A 14,711-nucleotide genomic window follows, 5' to 3' on the forward strand; every position below is an offset into this window, starting at 1 on the left:
AACTTGCAAACATCTGCTAAGTACATTTTACCACCAAAATCAAGCCTCGTTACCAAACGGAAAAGTTACATTCAGATTTTAGAGACCATCCTGAGACAAAGGTGTAATGAATACAAGAAGTACCATGAAGACCAGTAATTAAAAGCACAGATCCTTTGCATGTTACATAAACTACTTGCAATGCAGTATGTCATTGTATGCCATTTATGTCATAATGCCAGTATGTCATTTATTAGGTGACACTTTATGCTGTCACCTAAATGACAGTTTAAGAAATGTTAGCCCCCATCTGAAATTCTTTTTACACAACCCTCCTTTACATAAACATCAAAGCATCTTAGTTTCAAAATGCATTTAACCATGATGACCTTTTGAAAACTATATTGCACCTTTAGACAAAAAAGGAAAAAAAGGTTCCTGTTTGTCATATTCCAGTATCGGGTGGTTTTTCAGGTACTCAGTCAAGAGATTTGCAGACAAAAATTACAAGCAGTTAATTTGGCTAATCCTAATTATATCGTGACATTAGAATTATAGATACCATGCTCTCTGCCCTAACGGCAGCGTTCTGTAGAATTCTGCAGAATAACAATCTTTTGGCTTGAAATGGATGTCAAAGCATGTTGATTAGAAGGTTAAAGGGCAGAGTTTTTAATTATTGTCAAAATCTACTTAAGATATAAGAGAAGAACAAGGTTTTCACTTTTTTCTATAACTGTTTATTAAAATAAAGGAAAATCCAGAATTTTACAATTCATCTTAGAGCTGAAAAATGTTTGTAGTCAAATATCATTTTTCTCCATATACTCAATTTGTACCCACTCAGAAGCACATTTTGTACTTCTGCACTATCTGACACATTATCTGAACATCTTTCTAGAGTACAACTATTGCACAGGACAGTTGTATTTGTGACAACACTCATTTAACCAAGGACTACGTTGCCCATTGTTCTTTCTGTTAAACTCAGTAGGACAGAAAAAAATGCAGTAGGATAAGATTTTGCCACATATATTAAATCACAAAGTAGATTACCAGTTCAAGGAAAGCAGCGATTTCTCTAATTAAAGTACGCACTGATAGTTTACCTCGGCAATGTATAAACAAGAAGCGTATAATCTGAACACAAACACTTCAGTGAATTCTACGCCGTTTCCCATGTAACACACAGTAACAAAACAAGACTTTTCGAAAGAACCGATATTAGTTTACCGAAAAAGGAATGACATATTTGACCAGTATGTGACCTACACATTCCCAAATTACACTGCAATCCTTCTCAGCTGATGGCACTTCATGTGAGATTAGGTCTCAAATTCTCTGAAACCGCATTTAATTTAACTTCACAATAGGTCAAATGAAGTTTTAACACACAGTTTTGCCCTTTATGTAAAATATTTGCAGCAATTAAATCTTATAATTACTTTGGAACATTTGGCAATTATTTACTTACTTGAGTAATAAACCCCTGAAACTTGCCTTTTATTTGAGCTCAATACTTGAACCACGTGAAAACTGTTCCTCTAAATATGGAAGGAAGTTTATAAAAATAAAAAGGAAAAAAAACCAGAAGTTCTAGCACTCAGTAGGAACAATTTCTGTGTAGCAAAATCATAACACAGTTCGTCCTTCCACAAAGCAGGCTCAACAATATCCAGTACTTTAAATATCTATTGATCGTGGCTGTGTGTTTACCCTTGTGGTGTCAGTAACACCTACAGAGAAATCCATCTTTCTTTCAGGAGCATAATATGGAATCAGCCCATTCTTCTACTAGTCAAGGAAGAATCAGTGTATGAGTTAATATATTTTAACAAGAAAATGAAACCTTATCTTTGTTTAAAAAAACAAATCCTGGGAAGTAATTTTTGCTAGCTTAAAAAAAGGCCAATTCATTAGCTGCATTTTGGAGTTCCAAAATAAATAGACCTTTGCTGCGCGGCAACGTCACTTATTCCAAAGCTTTCAGTAGACACTAAGAACTCCCAACTCGATCTCTGGGAATTATCCGTAGATCTGAACCATGCTTTAGAAATACATTTCCTAAACAAACAAACAAAACAGAATGTGTTACCAACTAACTAAATAAAATGTTACCTAAACAAGCATAAACATATAAAGAATAATGTCAGGCCAGTGTTGAACATCTTTGTAGTAATTCTTCTAATACACCAGAAATACGTTTCCATGGAATTTCATTTTATCCTTACTTCCGAGAGCTCTTATTTTAAAATAAAAATAAGAGACCTAAAGTTATCTAATAAGACTTCCAAGGTATTGCCTTTTGAACTTAGCAGTTTCATACTTGAATGTCAGATTTCACTTATATGCCATCATAATTTCAAGACCAGAAAATGAAGTTTTACTTCTCCATAATTATTATTTTTTATCTTGAGGTCATTCATGCATGTACTAATTTTTAATTCTCTCCTTCATTCAGTATTTATCTGCTTCTAACTTCAGAACCTCAACGGTACTGTTCTTTCAGGAAGGCTCTCCACGTATCCAAGCATAAGTCAGTCTCATTTCAGCATAAAAAAATCTTGAACTTCATATTCATTACTGTATAGTCTTAATCATGATAGTCTTTTCTAGAGGACATATTAGAAATAGGTAATTTTCATACTACTTAGATGTCTAGAATATTTTCTGCATGAATTCAGGATTGTCATTCAGGTTGCTCTTCTATTACATGTAACATTTGAAAATGAAACCACATTGCTAAAAGTGATGTGTTATTTAATTATTATATTGAACTTTTTTTTAACTTCATACTGGCTACTGCAGGAAACAGACTATATGCAATTCTACAATATCTGGTTTTAATAATAGCTACCTATTCTTATTCATCTTTGCGTTGACTTGTAAAAACAGAGTAACTGTATTTCTCTCCCAAGCACCCCATTTCATGGATGTAGCGTGCTCTCATAAAAGAAGATAACGATATTTATCATTTGTTCAAGTTATTAGCATATCGGAACAAAGCTACCCATTTTCAAACTTCACTTTAGAGCTGAGCACATGGATCAGGATCAAAACCATTCTACTTATTCATCATAAAAAGTATTACAAAATCAGTTCAAAAGAATGTGTTACCCGAGGACATTCTGTTTTTAGAGCTCTGCCAAGACCACACACCGAGAGATCTACAAAACCCACTGAATGCAAATCTGCAACACCAGCAAACCAGAGAACCAACCTTACCAATCTAGTTGAAAAGTATCCATATTGCAATGGCCATCATAAACCGCTAAAATTTTAAAACAGGCCACAGCTGCATCTCATGCAGACAGCAGTTCACCCCACCTCTCACTCTGTTTCCACCATTAATATCACAGTGGTTTTATTAAAGTTATGCCATACTATTCCCTGAACTACTGAGGGCTGAAAATTGAAATCAATACAGGAATTAAGTGGTAAGCCTAGCTTTTTCAGCTTTCATTTTCCCTGCTGCAGGGAATCATGTAGGGAGAATGAAAGTCACACTTGAGGAGTACTTTTATTCGGAAAGATGAGGAAATAGTGGAAGAGTACAAAACCTCTGAAATCCCCAAGGACTGCTAAAATTTTATTCCTAGATCATCTTATTTTGGGAAGTTTGTGAAGAGTAAAGTAACTGTTCAATCTACAGGAACTTTAACATATGCAAGAAAAAAAAGAAAAAAGAAAAAAGAAAGGGAAAAAAATAGTATGTTTTACCCTATCAAGTTTCTGAGATATCAATTAATAAGGCTGAACATAAGGTTATATCTAAATTATATATGTTTACTTGTAAACTGAGGAGGGATTTTGGTCTGGGTCTTGGGTTTGGTGTCGATCATTTTTAGTTGGTTTTTTTTTTTGGGGGGAGGGTTGTTTTTTGTTTGGGGTTTCCCCTCCCCACACAGTTTAAGGACAGCATCACACAGCATTGTCAGGGCAATGGTACCTTCTATGTAAAAAAAAAAAATAAAAAAAAATCCACGTGCAATCCATGTCCTTAATTTTACATTTGCAGGTAAGTTTAAGCCTGTGATGCAAACATTTTGCATCTAGATGCTTTTCATTTTCCTGATCCTTGAGTATGAGACGCTGTCTTATACTACTACTGAATAATTCCAACATTTATGAAAACCTAGGAGAGTTAAAGCAAATCAACTGGATATGTGAATTCCATAAACATAGCTGCAAGCATGATGAACTACCATATGGACGTTTTCAGTCAGGAGTCAAATACTCCTAAATACATTTACTTTGCAGGTTTAAGCTATAATTAATTTGAGCTACATGATACAAAATGGAAGTATATTTTGAGGAAGAGAAACAGCATCAAGTATATCTTAAGCAACTGACTTTACCTGTTTTGCCTAAGTATTCTTGAGTGGTCTTGTGAAAACATGGCTTGACCTGTGGGTGATGATCTAGTAGCTAAACTAAATTATTAGTTTTATTATCTGTTTTTAATACACTCATTTATGGGACCATGATGAGGACAGCATCAGCTGATGAGTCTGCCTGAGGCAGCATACCTGTCAAACTATAACCCAGGTGTCCTAAGGCAAGCCCAGGAAGGACAGAAACCTCCAGTGGAGCAGAAAGCCTAACACTCACTTGATCTTCATTTTCAAATGTTGATGCAATCACAGACCTCAGAATGGGCCACTACACTTAAGTGGTTCCTTTTACAACTCCAAGAAATTCCCCAAACTAATATCAAACAACTGCTCTTCTAACCATCAGATACTATTAGGTGCCCTGCAATGATTTACTTCATAATATTTATCTTACATAGCTAAGAACGCTGATAATACCTTGCTTTCCTATTCTCACTTTAGATCTGAAAAAAAAATAATAAATGGTGTGGTCACAATTGAGGGCACAAGTGAAAGAGACCTAGCAGACTTTTCCTGCAAAAAAACCCAGAGAAGCGGCAAGTCTCCATCAACGTGTTCATCATGTCTGCAAGCAGGAATAAAATCAGATTCATAGTTTTCACTGGATGACTGTGTTCCACAAGCACTAAAGCCACTTTTATTATTTCCTAGTATCATAGAATCATAGTTTAGGTTGGAAAAGACCTTAAAGATCATCAAGTCCAACCATTAACCCAGCACTGCCAAGTCCACCACTAAATCATGTCCCTAAGTGCCGCGTCTACACTTGTTTTAAATACCTCCAGGGATGGTGACTCAACCACTTCCCTGGGAAGCCTATTCTGATGCTTGACAGTCCTTTTGGTGAAGAAATTTTTCCTAGTATCCAATCTAAACCTCCCCTGGCACAACTTGAGGCCGTTTCCTCTTGTCCTATCATTAGTAACTTGGGGGAAGAGACCAACACCCACCTCTCTACAACCTCTGCTCAGGTAGTTGTAGAGAGCAATAAGGTTTCCCTTCAGCCTCCTCTTCTCCAGGCTAAACAACAACAGTTCCCTCAGCTGCTCCTCACAAGACTTGTGCTCCAGACCCTTCACCAGCTTTGTTGCCCTTCTCTGGACACGCTCCAGCAACTCAATGTCCTTCTTGTAATGAGGGGGCCCAAAAATGAACACAGCACTCGAGGTGTGGCCTCACCAGTGCCGAGTACAGGGGCACGATCACCTCCCTGCTCCTGCTGGCCAAACTATTCCTGATACAAGCCAGGATGCTGTTGGCCTTCTTGGCCACCTGGGCACACTGCTGGCTCATGTTCATAGTAGAAAGTTGTATATCTTTCTTAATGAGATACTCCACCATAACTCTTGTCTCAAATGGGTTAATATTAGATTACTGTAATAATTTCCAAGTTAATTTAAAAATATAGCATTCCAAGAAGTCCACAGAAGCCCACTTCCAGACAACAGAGCGTTATTAGTACAATTAAACATCTGTACTACACTTCCATGTATTTCAGGAGGGAAAAGCTTTACACTCTTCTGTGACAGGGATAAACTCTTGTCTCATAGCTAGCCTCCACATTTGAAATCAGAGATTTCTCACCTGGAGTCCCTTTGTGAGAACAAGAGGGCTATAGACAAGATGATCCTCTCTTCTTGAAAACATGCTTCCCAAAGGGCCTAGTGTTCTTGCTCTAAAACTAAGTATTATTTTTAGGCATATATCATCAGAAGTGCTGCTAAAATAGCAAATACTACTGCAGTAGGTATAGTGAGGAAAAAATAGAGCTATTACTTGTTATTTCAGTAACATGTAATACAGTATTGCTCTTTTAAACTGCACACTAAATAGCTATGCCCTGAAGATCAGAAATGTGTCATTTTTTTCACAGACCTAAATAAATAAATGTTGAACAACAGTTCTGTGGATTTAATCTTTTACACACTACACTGACCGTCGTTTCCAACTGATGGGTTCTCCCAGTAGACTTCTCCAATTTAAGAAATCAAAACTTAAAATTTAAATCAACCCCAATTGCTATGCATTAGTTTAATATTAAAGAATCTGAGGTTTTTAATACTGGGCTTCATAAATAATAACTTACCTGCTGTTTGTGCAGGGTTTATTCCTATTCCATCTAGGAAAAAAAATATTTTAAAAAAGAGTGAAAAAAAGAGGGGAAGGTGAAACAGACATAATACAATTTACTAGGCTAAACTTATAGCTCAAAAAAGAAAATACATGACCAAGATACATTTATTACATCAGGTCTTCAAGCAGCTATTTCCTATAATCAAAACTAGCCTTATCACAGGAGCTAACAAGAAACCTTCAGCACAGAAAATCCATGCTATATGCTAGGACAAAACCAAATAAATAATATTAGTGGTTTAATACCTTCATCCCATGCATAAGCAATTTAAATAATGCTGTAATATTATTAAATGCAGTTCGCAGTCTCTAGAGGTTGTGAAAGAAAAGACACTTCTGCTTTTACCAATACACCTTCACTGAAACAACAATATAAAAACTATTAAAAAATATAAACTATATTCTTACCATTTGTTATAATGGCACTTGTTGCTGCAGGAACTTTGAACTAAAGGAATTAAGACATAAAAGAAATAAGACTAAAGAAAATAGGACAAAATAACGTAAGAGACATACTTAAATCAGAAAATATATGGGGAATATTCAAAGCAATTATAATTTCAGCTGGTTCGGGTACAAAAAATTATGAGAAAATAGTCCCCTCAGATTTATAGATATAGCGAAATAAAGGTTTAAAGTCAACGTTGGTTAGACACCTCAATACAGAATGTGAAATATGAAGTACTAAACAACTAAATAAATCCACAAAGAAATATTAGTTCTTATTATATAAATAAAGTAATACCTAAAACATGTATGGAAATGAACTTCTAAGAAGCATACTGTTATGTCTACCAGGAGTTAAGGAAGAACTAGCTGTGCTAATCTTGGTTAATCTTGACCAATTTCTTAGCTTTCTCCCTGGCTCTGTTGGGACCCCTCCAACTGCACTACTCCAAGAGAGTTTTACTCCAGGATTTGCTTACAAAAGGAAACACTAACAGCACTGCATCAGATCTGGCTCTTGTCTCAAATTTCTGACACAAGCCCAAGCACACTTTGTACCCTCAATCACCACCACACTCCACTTCCACTGTGCATCGTAGGCAGTTAGTTTTACAATATGAAAAGCCTTACTCAAGTAAGGTTGCATTGCATACAGGCTCCAAGCTACTTCAGAAGATCTGAACTGAGATAGGGAAGCCAAAAATAACAATATCTCAGGTCTAGAGGGCGTCAGGCAGGGCCAGAGAGAAGTCCTGCACTATTTAATGTGGTTGGACCACATGGGACAGAAAGGGTAGGGTGGGTGCAAGTCAGTCAGTGCTACTTGGTTGGTCTGAGGACCAAAGGTTGCTCCTTGGGCTTCCTTTACTTAGCACAATTAACAACCCCTAAGATGAAAGACTGGTGTCTCAGCAATGAGCAAGTATCAGTGAAACCTCCTCACAAATCACTTCATCCTCCTCTCTACTGCATACAGAAAAGGGCAGCTAACTATGAATGCAAACACTGAGTGCTTCCCTGGAAGACCTGCAGAGCTCTCCCATCTGCAGAACAAGCCACTTCAGCCATGCCTTTCAGTGGCATTCCCTAGTTTTGCTTTCCTCATTTTCTGATTGCTCAACATAAGATTTCCAGGTCTCATTTGCAGAAACACCATGCATTAACAGCAACAGTTAAAGCTCACAGAAACCATGCTTGATACAGTACTTAATTATTAATATACTGGCTCTTCTTATCTCCAGACACACAAAATTAGCAGTTTTTTTTAAACTTATTCTCTCTTAGCTTTTTATCCACAACAGACAAATCATGTCACCTCTTCATCTTGCAGGGTACCATGAAAACAGTAATTTCTGCAAAAGATAAGTTAGATACTAGTGCCATCGTAGAAAGGCCATAAGGAAAGTAACAATTTGTCTTCAGAGCAAGATTTGAATAATGAAGTTGATAAAATAGGAGCTACATATTTAAGAATGTAAGAAATAATATGCTATCTCATAACAGCCAATGCATACATATCGTATGCTGAAGAAAGCAAGCCTTCATTCTCAAGTTCAATAACTTTGGGAATATTGACTTAGCAGTGTACAGAGAAATCTTTTAACAGGCTTGGTTTTTGGTTTTGTTTTTTTTTACTTAATAGGAGAACATGAATTTATAAGGTTTGAACAGTGGGATTAATATCAATCATATTAAGTCCTGCCTCCTAGAATAAGTCCATCTCCAATCCAAAAAGTAAAGGAAGATAACCCAAAAAACCATGAACAAGCAGGAAATATACATCTAACTTGATACTTAAGTTATCTTTCAACAAGCAGTTTCCCATTGTAAAAAAGTGATATGATGGATCTTTCATCCTGAATCATCAGAAAAATCCCCATAATTTAACTTCTAGAAAGTTCTCATTTCTTCTCTGTCTCTTGCATCTCTCAGTGCATGAAAGGAATGGATCATTCACAGGAGGATGGACATCTCTACTGATTTTGTGCCATCTTCCTTTTCAGTAGGAGGACCTATCTGATGCTGGTACACTAGGTGCATATCAGGAACTGTGTGGCAATCAGTCAGTGAAGCACTAGTTCAAGATTCTCTTATTGATTTATATTGTACTGTGTTAGAAGAGAATAAAACACTTCATTACCTTAGCCCAAAATACTGGGCCAAACAGCAATAGTTGTCAGCTATATACTTGGCACATGAAAATCATCACAAGTATAATACAGAAAGGGAAACTACCGTTGGAAATTATTACACATAGTTTGGTGCAATATGGTTCACTACTTAAATCAAAAATCCTTCCTGTGGCTGCTAAGCATATTTTTCCCATGCTGAAAATACACAAGCTTTCTGGGATACAAAGTCAAATGGATACTCAAGTAGCAAAGTTTTTCTGTATTCAGTAGACAAACCCTGGCTTGCTTCAAAACCAAATTGGGTAACATCCAGCCCCAAAATGACGCACTTTAAAGAAAGAGATTGTTTGCTTTAAAAACCTTATAAACTGATAACTGAGGCTGAACAAAACTTATTTTCTCCAATGCCAGAAAATACATTTGTCAGTATCTACAGTCAAACTAAAAGGAAAAGATGACAATCATATACCAACAATTATATCCCTTTCTCACTTTTTACAATGATTACAAAAATCCTCTACAGTAATAAGCTCATCTCCTTTTTGTGTCGTGAACAGCAGGTAAATGCATTAACCGTAGTATCTTAGCACCAATCTATCAAGAATTAGAATACCAAATACTAGAATAACAAAATAATAGTTTCAAAAATATACATGCTTACGAAAGAACAAAATATAACTTTATTTAATGGAAATGGATGACTATTTTAGTAATAATTCCACAAATATAAGAAGTTTTTTGTAAGTATTGGGCAAATGTACACCTGAGATACGCACCAGGTAGCTCTAACAGATGGAGGAAAAAAATCCAATAGATACCACACATTGTAAATGAGAACATTAACACTATCATAATAAACTATGACAACTGTGGAAAGAACTATAAATAGATAAAAACTGAAGAGAGTAGTGTTTCCAATACTCTACACATTTCAGTTTATATTTTTTATATACAGTCTGTAAGACGAACAGAGAAAATAAGGAAAGAGTTCAATTTGCATTAACCATATTATCACTGCCAAATGTATGTATTGGAAAGAGCTGAGACTGCTACAGATGACTGAGACTTCCTGAGACCTCCCCATTTAATGATCCATTTTTCTTTCACTTCCAGCTCTGCTGATCAGGAATTGTGTACAATGAACTTTACATGATGTGCTAGAGATGACAGAAGGAAAACCTGTTTTGACAAAGCACTGTGACTGAAACTTTGTATGTAAGACAACCATTCTATATCATGGCTACAGTTCTACTCTTACAGGGATTTCTGGTTATGATTTGGTCAAACTTCAAGACTCTGAAAAGTGACTCAGTAGAAACTTGCTACGGCCAAACAGCCGAAACTTAAATCCTTCTCTGTCCCAAGAGCTTTAATCACCGAGGAGATAATGCACTTCCCCTGGAGACCAAGTAACATCTTTGTCAAAATCCAGGGCTACAGTTTGATCTTTTCCTTATATGTTTCACACAAGGTACTGTGAAACTGGTACCTGAATGACAATGCACAGCATAAGTTAACATTAAGCTATACAGTTCACAGAAAAAAAAACCATACGTATATGAGAAAGAAATTATCTCACATTCTCTTCAATGCCCATTTACAAAGGATCAAAGGAGCTTCATTCCTGGGGAAGAGTCTAAGAGTCTTTTTTGCATTTAGTTTTGCCTGGTGTCATAGAGATATAAAAAGCTCCAGTAACACATCAGCAATGACAACCAAAATCAGTGCCATATTCTGAAAAATCAATCACACGTTCATGTTATTAATTTCTACTTAACACTGACACAGGCTAACACAGAAGTGCTTCACACTGTTTTGTGGTGGGGGAATTAATAAAGTGTTCCTTGTATTTTCTATTTTCTTCAAAAGAAAATGTTTATTGTATAGGCATTTAATGGACTTACTCTAGTGAACATTAACAACACTGGGCTCTTTTACATTCCATCACACATTTTCAATATTTCTTGTGAGCCTCGAAACATACCTACAACTACTTTGTAAAACGCTGCTGATCTGGAGTGGTCTGAGGTCAAACAGCAAAACTCCTGTGGATGCTCAAAATACTCACATCAACTAAAAGAATGGTTTGCTAACTGTGAATATTTAAGTAATGAATTCTTCTCTAAATCCATTTCACAGGGGAACCTATCACCGACTAATACTGTGGTTCCACAAGCAGGCAAAGTCAACAGGTTTGATGGCAACCCTCCCACCAGAAGTGGCCCCTCATTCCTGGTGTCTCCAGCTACTCAGTCCCACTCCAATCTTTCCCAGTTCCTCATGCTACCAGTCTGTTAAGACTTTTCAGTCTAGGTCTCTATGTATGGCAAAGCTGCATTAGTTCAGATTAAAAATAATCAGGAATAAACCATAGTAAATAAAAATCCATTAAATCAGAAATTATGTTTAGCAGCATTCATTATTCTATATATTGTTCAGCTCAAGCAAAGTTAGAACAAACAACCCACAACCTCCCTCTACAAGCTGTGTTTCCACTAAGAACTTCTGTTATAGTGGTATAACACTAACAACATTGGGAGACTCAAGACACGTAGCCCATTATCCTTCCTAACTGTTTATTTTATTATCATTCCAATGCTTGAACAAATGAAATCTTCAACAACCCCAAATTTCCCAAGTTCTCCTAAGAGGACAGAAAGGGAATTGCAAGAACAGACTCTCAGCTGTATCTGTTTGCTGACTAGATGAAAAATGCCATCATGCTTTTGTGCTCTTTATTTTACTTTTTACCCCCAGGCAAACATCTCTTAATCTTTATACACTTAATCTGAAACAAGTCTGAAACCTCTTCAAATACATTACAGAGACAATTTAGGCACCTCTTGGTTTTGGATTCCATGTGAAAGATCAAACACTCAGAAGCCAAAGAACATGTTATCCAAGTCTCACTCACTCACTGTTTTCTGAATCTAGCCCATATACCTAGTCTTAATACCTTCTATAACCAAAAAATATATGTCTTCCAAAGTCAGCGATTACTGGAACTGAATGTGAGAAGAGTTTAAGAATTTCCCGAAAAATTCTAAAAAATTTTCTGGATATTCTTCATAAGCTATTTAAAATAGTAAATATTCAATAGCAGTATCTTTTACTTATGTTCACTGTCATAAATTTTTATGTTATCACTATAGAATGGTTTAATTCGATTGCAAAGAAGAACAGGAAGTGTGTCAATACCTGCTGTTGATGTGTAAATTGTGCAAGAATTGCTAAACTTAGGATTCTGAAAGTTTTAGCAGGCCCACACTGCCACCAGTAAAGTTTGCGTCCACATGTACCTCACAAGAGCGTTCTTAGTGCTGAATTAACCACTATATTTTAAAATTACAAAAGCTTTTGCTTTCAGGAATGTTCAAAAAGTTAAAGAACAATATCATCACTTTCTACTTACTTCTTCAGCAGCAAACTTCAAGACAGCTGTGAAAGGTGTACTTTCAGGCACGCTTAACCTGAAATTACAATGTGAGTAAATACATGGCTGCTAAGACAAACTGAAAAGCAACTTTATTTGCTATTAAAATACTAATTAAAGCTTCACTTTTACCAATGGTAATACTCTTGCCAAAAATGTGTGTGTACTATTTAAGGTCTAGATCAAAGCCTAAAGACACAGATGGCAGAAGAACAAAGTAGAAAAGTCCTGACAGGTGAATTAACACCAAAACCCCCCCCTCCTTCCATAGAATCATAAGGGTTGCTCTAGGGTCAAGTCCAACTGTCAATCCGACACCACGTCTCCTAAACCATGCCCTGCAGTGCCACGGCTACACGTTCTTTGAACACCTCCAGGGACGGTGACTCCGCCACCTCCCTGGGCAGCCTCTTCCAATGCCTGACCGCTCTTTCAGTGAAGACATTTTGCCTCATAACCCATCTAAACCTCCCCTGGCGCAACCTGAGGCCATTTCCTCTCCTCCACAGGGAGGGCGCAAAATGCCTTTTCCGCGCGTGCAAAAGCCCTGTCAAGATGACCAGTAACAGCCACGCGGCTGAGGAGCGCGTATGTTGGCGCTGCCGCCGGTTCTGACGGCCCCCTGGCGTCACTCGGCGACCCTCCACGCCGCGCCACGCCACTCACACTTTGTACGGCAACCGCGGGTCCGAAGTGAGCGTCACTTTAAAGGTGACCTTCGACCTGGGGAGAGGGAGCAGAAAGCACAGAGTTAGGGCTGGGGGGGGGGGCGCGGCGCGGGGGGCGCGGCGCGGGGGCCGCCCCTCACTCACATGGTGCTCCCCGGCGCCGCCGCCGCCGCTCCCCGCCGACACGTCAGCCACTGCCTGGCGCCCCAGGGGGCCTTCGCTGCCCCTTTCACCTTGTGAGCTGTCCGTGGCGCGCCTGACCGCTAAGAAAAACTAAACATGTCCTGCCGACTGATGCGGGGGAGGGAGCGGGGTATGTTTTGTTTCGGTGTCCGAGTGTGGCGGGGAGGGGAGAGGCTGAAGGGTAAGCGAGGCGCACCGGAGAACGGCAGTGAGGATTTCTAATGAGGCAGCAGCGCTGGCCGTTCCGTGGCGGAGGTAGGACCCAGCTACCGGGACTCCCCGCGTTTCCGTAGGCGTCGTGGAGCTACGTTCGGGCGGCCCTGGAGGGGAAGCGGAGGGAGCGGGCCGGGCCGGGCCGGGGCGAGGGGCTGGGCCCGGGCCGGGGGGCTTGGCCGGGCAGCGTGCCCCGGCCGGGCACAGCTGACGGGCATGGAGGACGGGCGGCCGGGCGGGTGGCGGCCCGAGCGCCTCGCACTGGGCCGGCGGGGTCGGAGGGGCGGGGCCGTTCCATAGAGATGAGTCCCCCTTCACCTGAAGGAATGCCAACGGGGGACTGCTGGGTTTAAATGTGTGCTTAGATATAACTGTGTGTGTGTATATTTTCATATCTATATATATGTGCGTATATATATGTACACAAACGTATGGGTGCATATATATGTGTATATATACGTAACACAAATGTATATGCGTATATACGTACGCAGACGTGGCAGTGGCTCATTGTTGTGTTTGGCTACCTGAGGCCTCGTGTCTATCTGTCGCTCTCAAACCGACCTGTCAGCAGGTCCTTGTGAAGTAGTGTAGGGCAGGACGGATGCAAGTACACAGCAATTCCCATCCCCTGTAATCCTTTATAGGAATCTTCTTTAATATTCAAAATCATTCACATCTTCCTTGCGATGGGGGAACTAGATTTGGAGTTTTGTTTGGATAGTGGTGGGTACTGTCATGGCAGAAAACCAGCAGTTTCCAGTTCTGTTCGTGAGTGGCTTTTGACAGGCTAATTTCTTTTAAAGGCTAAATAAGGTTGTGTGGAAGTGTAAAGTAATTTTTGCCTTTAATGCTTGTCCATCTGTTAATGCAGGTGATGACTGTATCCAACCCTGGGTCTGTCAGTATTAGCATTGTAGAAAATATTTTGCCAAGCTGCTTTCATATTTTCTCCAGTCTCTCCTGTCTGCAGGAAGGACAGCTTTCACTGTGGACCGAGGTGCGTGCTATCACATGCCACTTTCCAGGCTGGTCATGGCAAAGCATTGTGTTCTGCTCACTTTAGTTGGGGTCTCACTAGGCTTAAGGTAGAAAAAATGCCATAAAAAAGGCAATTGACACATTGGAG

The 14,711-nt window shown here is 38.8% G+C and overlaps 1 protein-coding gene across 1 annotated transcript; it reads right to left on the bottom strand.

The window, feature by feature from the left end:
• Positions 1-696: 696 nt before the first annotated feature.
• On the bottom strand, positions 697-13,435 carry UFM1 (ubiquitin fold modifier 1). The gene is made up of 6 exons (XM_064440963.1): positions 13,331-13,435; positions 13,185-13,241; positions 12,498-12,555; positions 6,915-6,954; positions 6,460-6,492; positions 697-2,043 (listed from the first exon to the last, which is right to left on the bottom strand). Coding segments are annotated over exons 1-6 (258 nt in total). The 5' UTR covers positions 13,333-13,435; the 3' UTR covers positions 697-1,975.
• Between the last annotated feature and the right edge of the window lie 1,276 nt (positions 13,436-14,711).

This window comes from Phalacrocorax carbo, chromosome 1 (genome assembly GCF_963921805.1).
Source record: "Phalacrocorax carbo chromosome 1, bPhaCar2.1, whole genome shotgun sequence".
NCBI lineage: Eukaryota > Metazoa > Chordata > Aves > Suliformes > Phalacrocoracidae > Phalacrocorax > Phalacrocorax carbo.

Bases quoted from the DNA above. Each gene is read 5' to 3' on its own strand.
- UFM1 (XM_064440963.1), bottom strand. The intron at 12,556-13,184 runs GTGAGTGGCGTG...TTGTAATTTCAG, and splicing joins CCGCGGTTGCCGTACAAAGT to GTTAAGCGTGCCTGAAAGTA. The intron at 6,493-6,914 runs GTAAGAATATAG...TTTTTTTCCTAG, and splicing joins AAGTGCCATTATAACAAATG to ATGGAATAGGAATAAACCCT.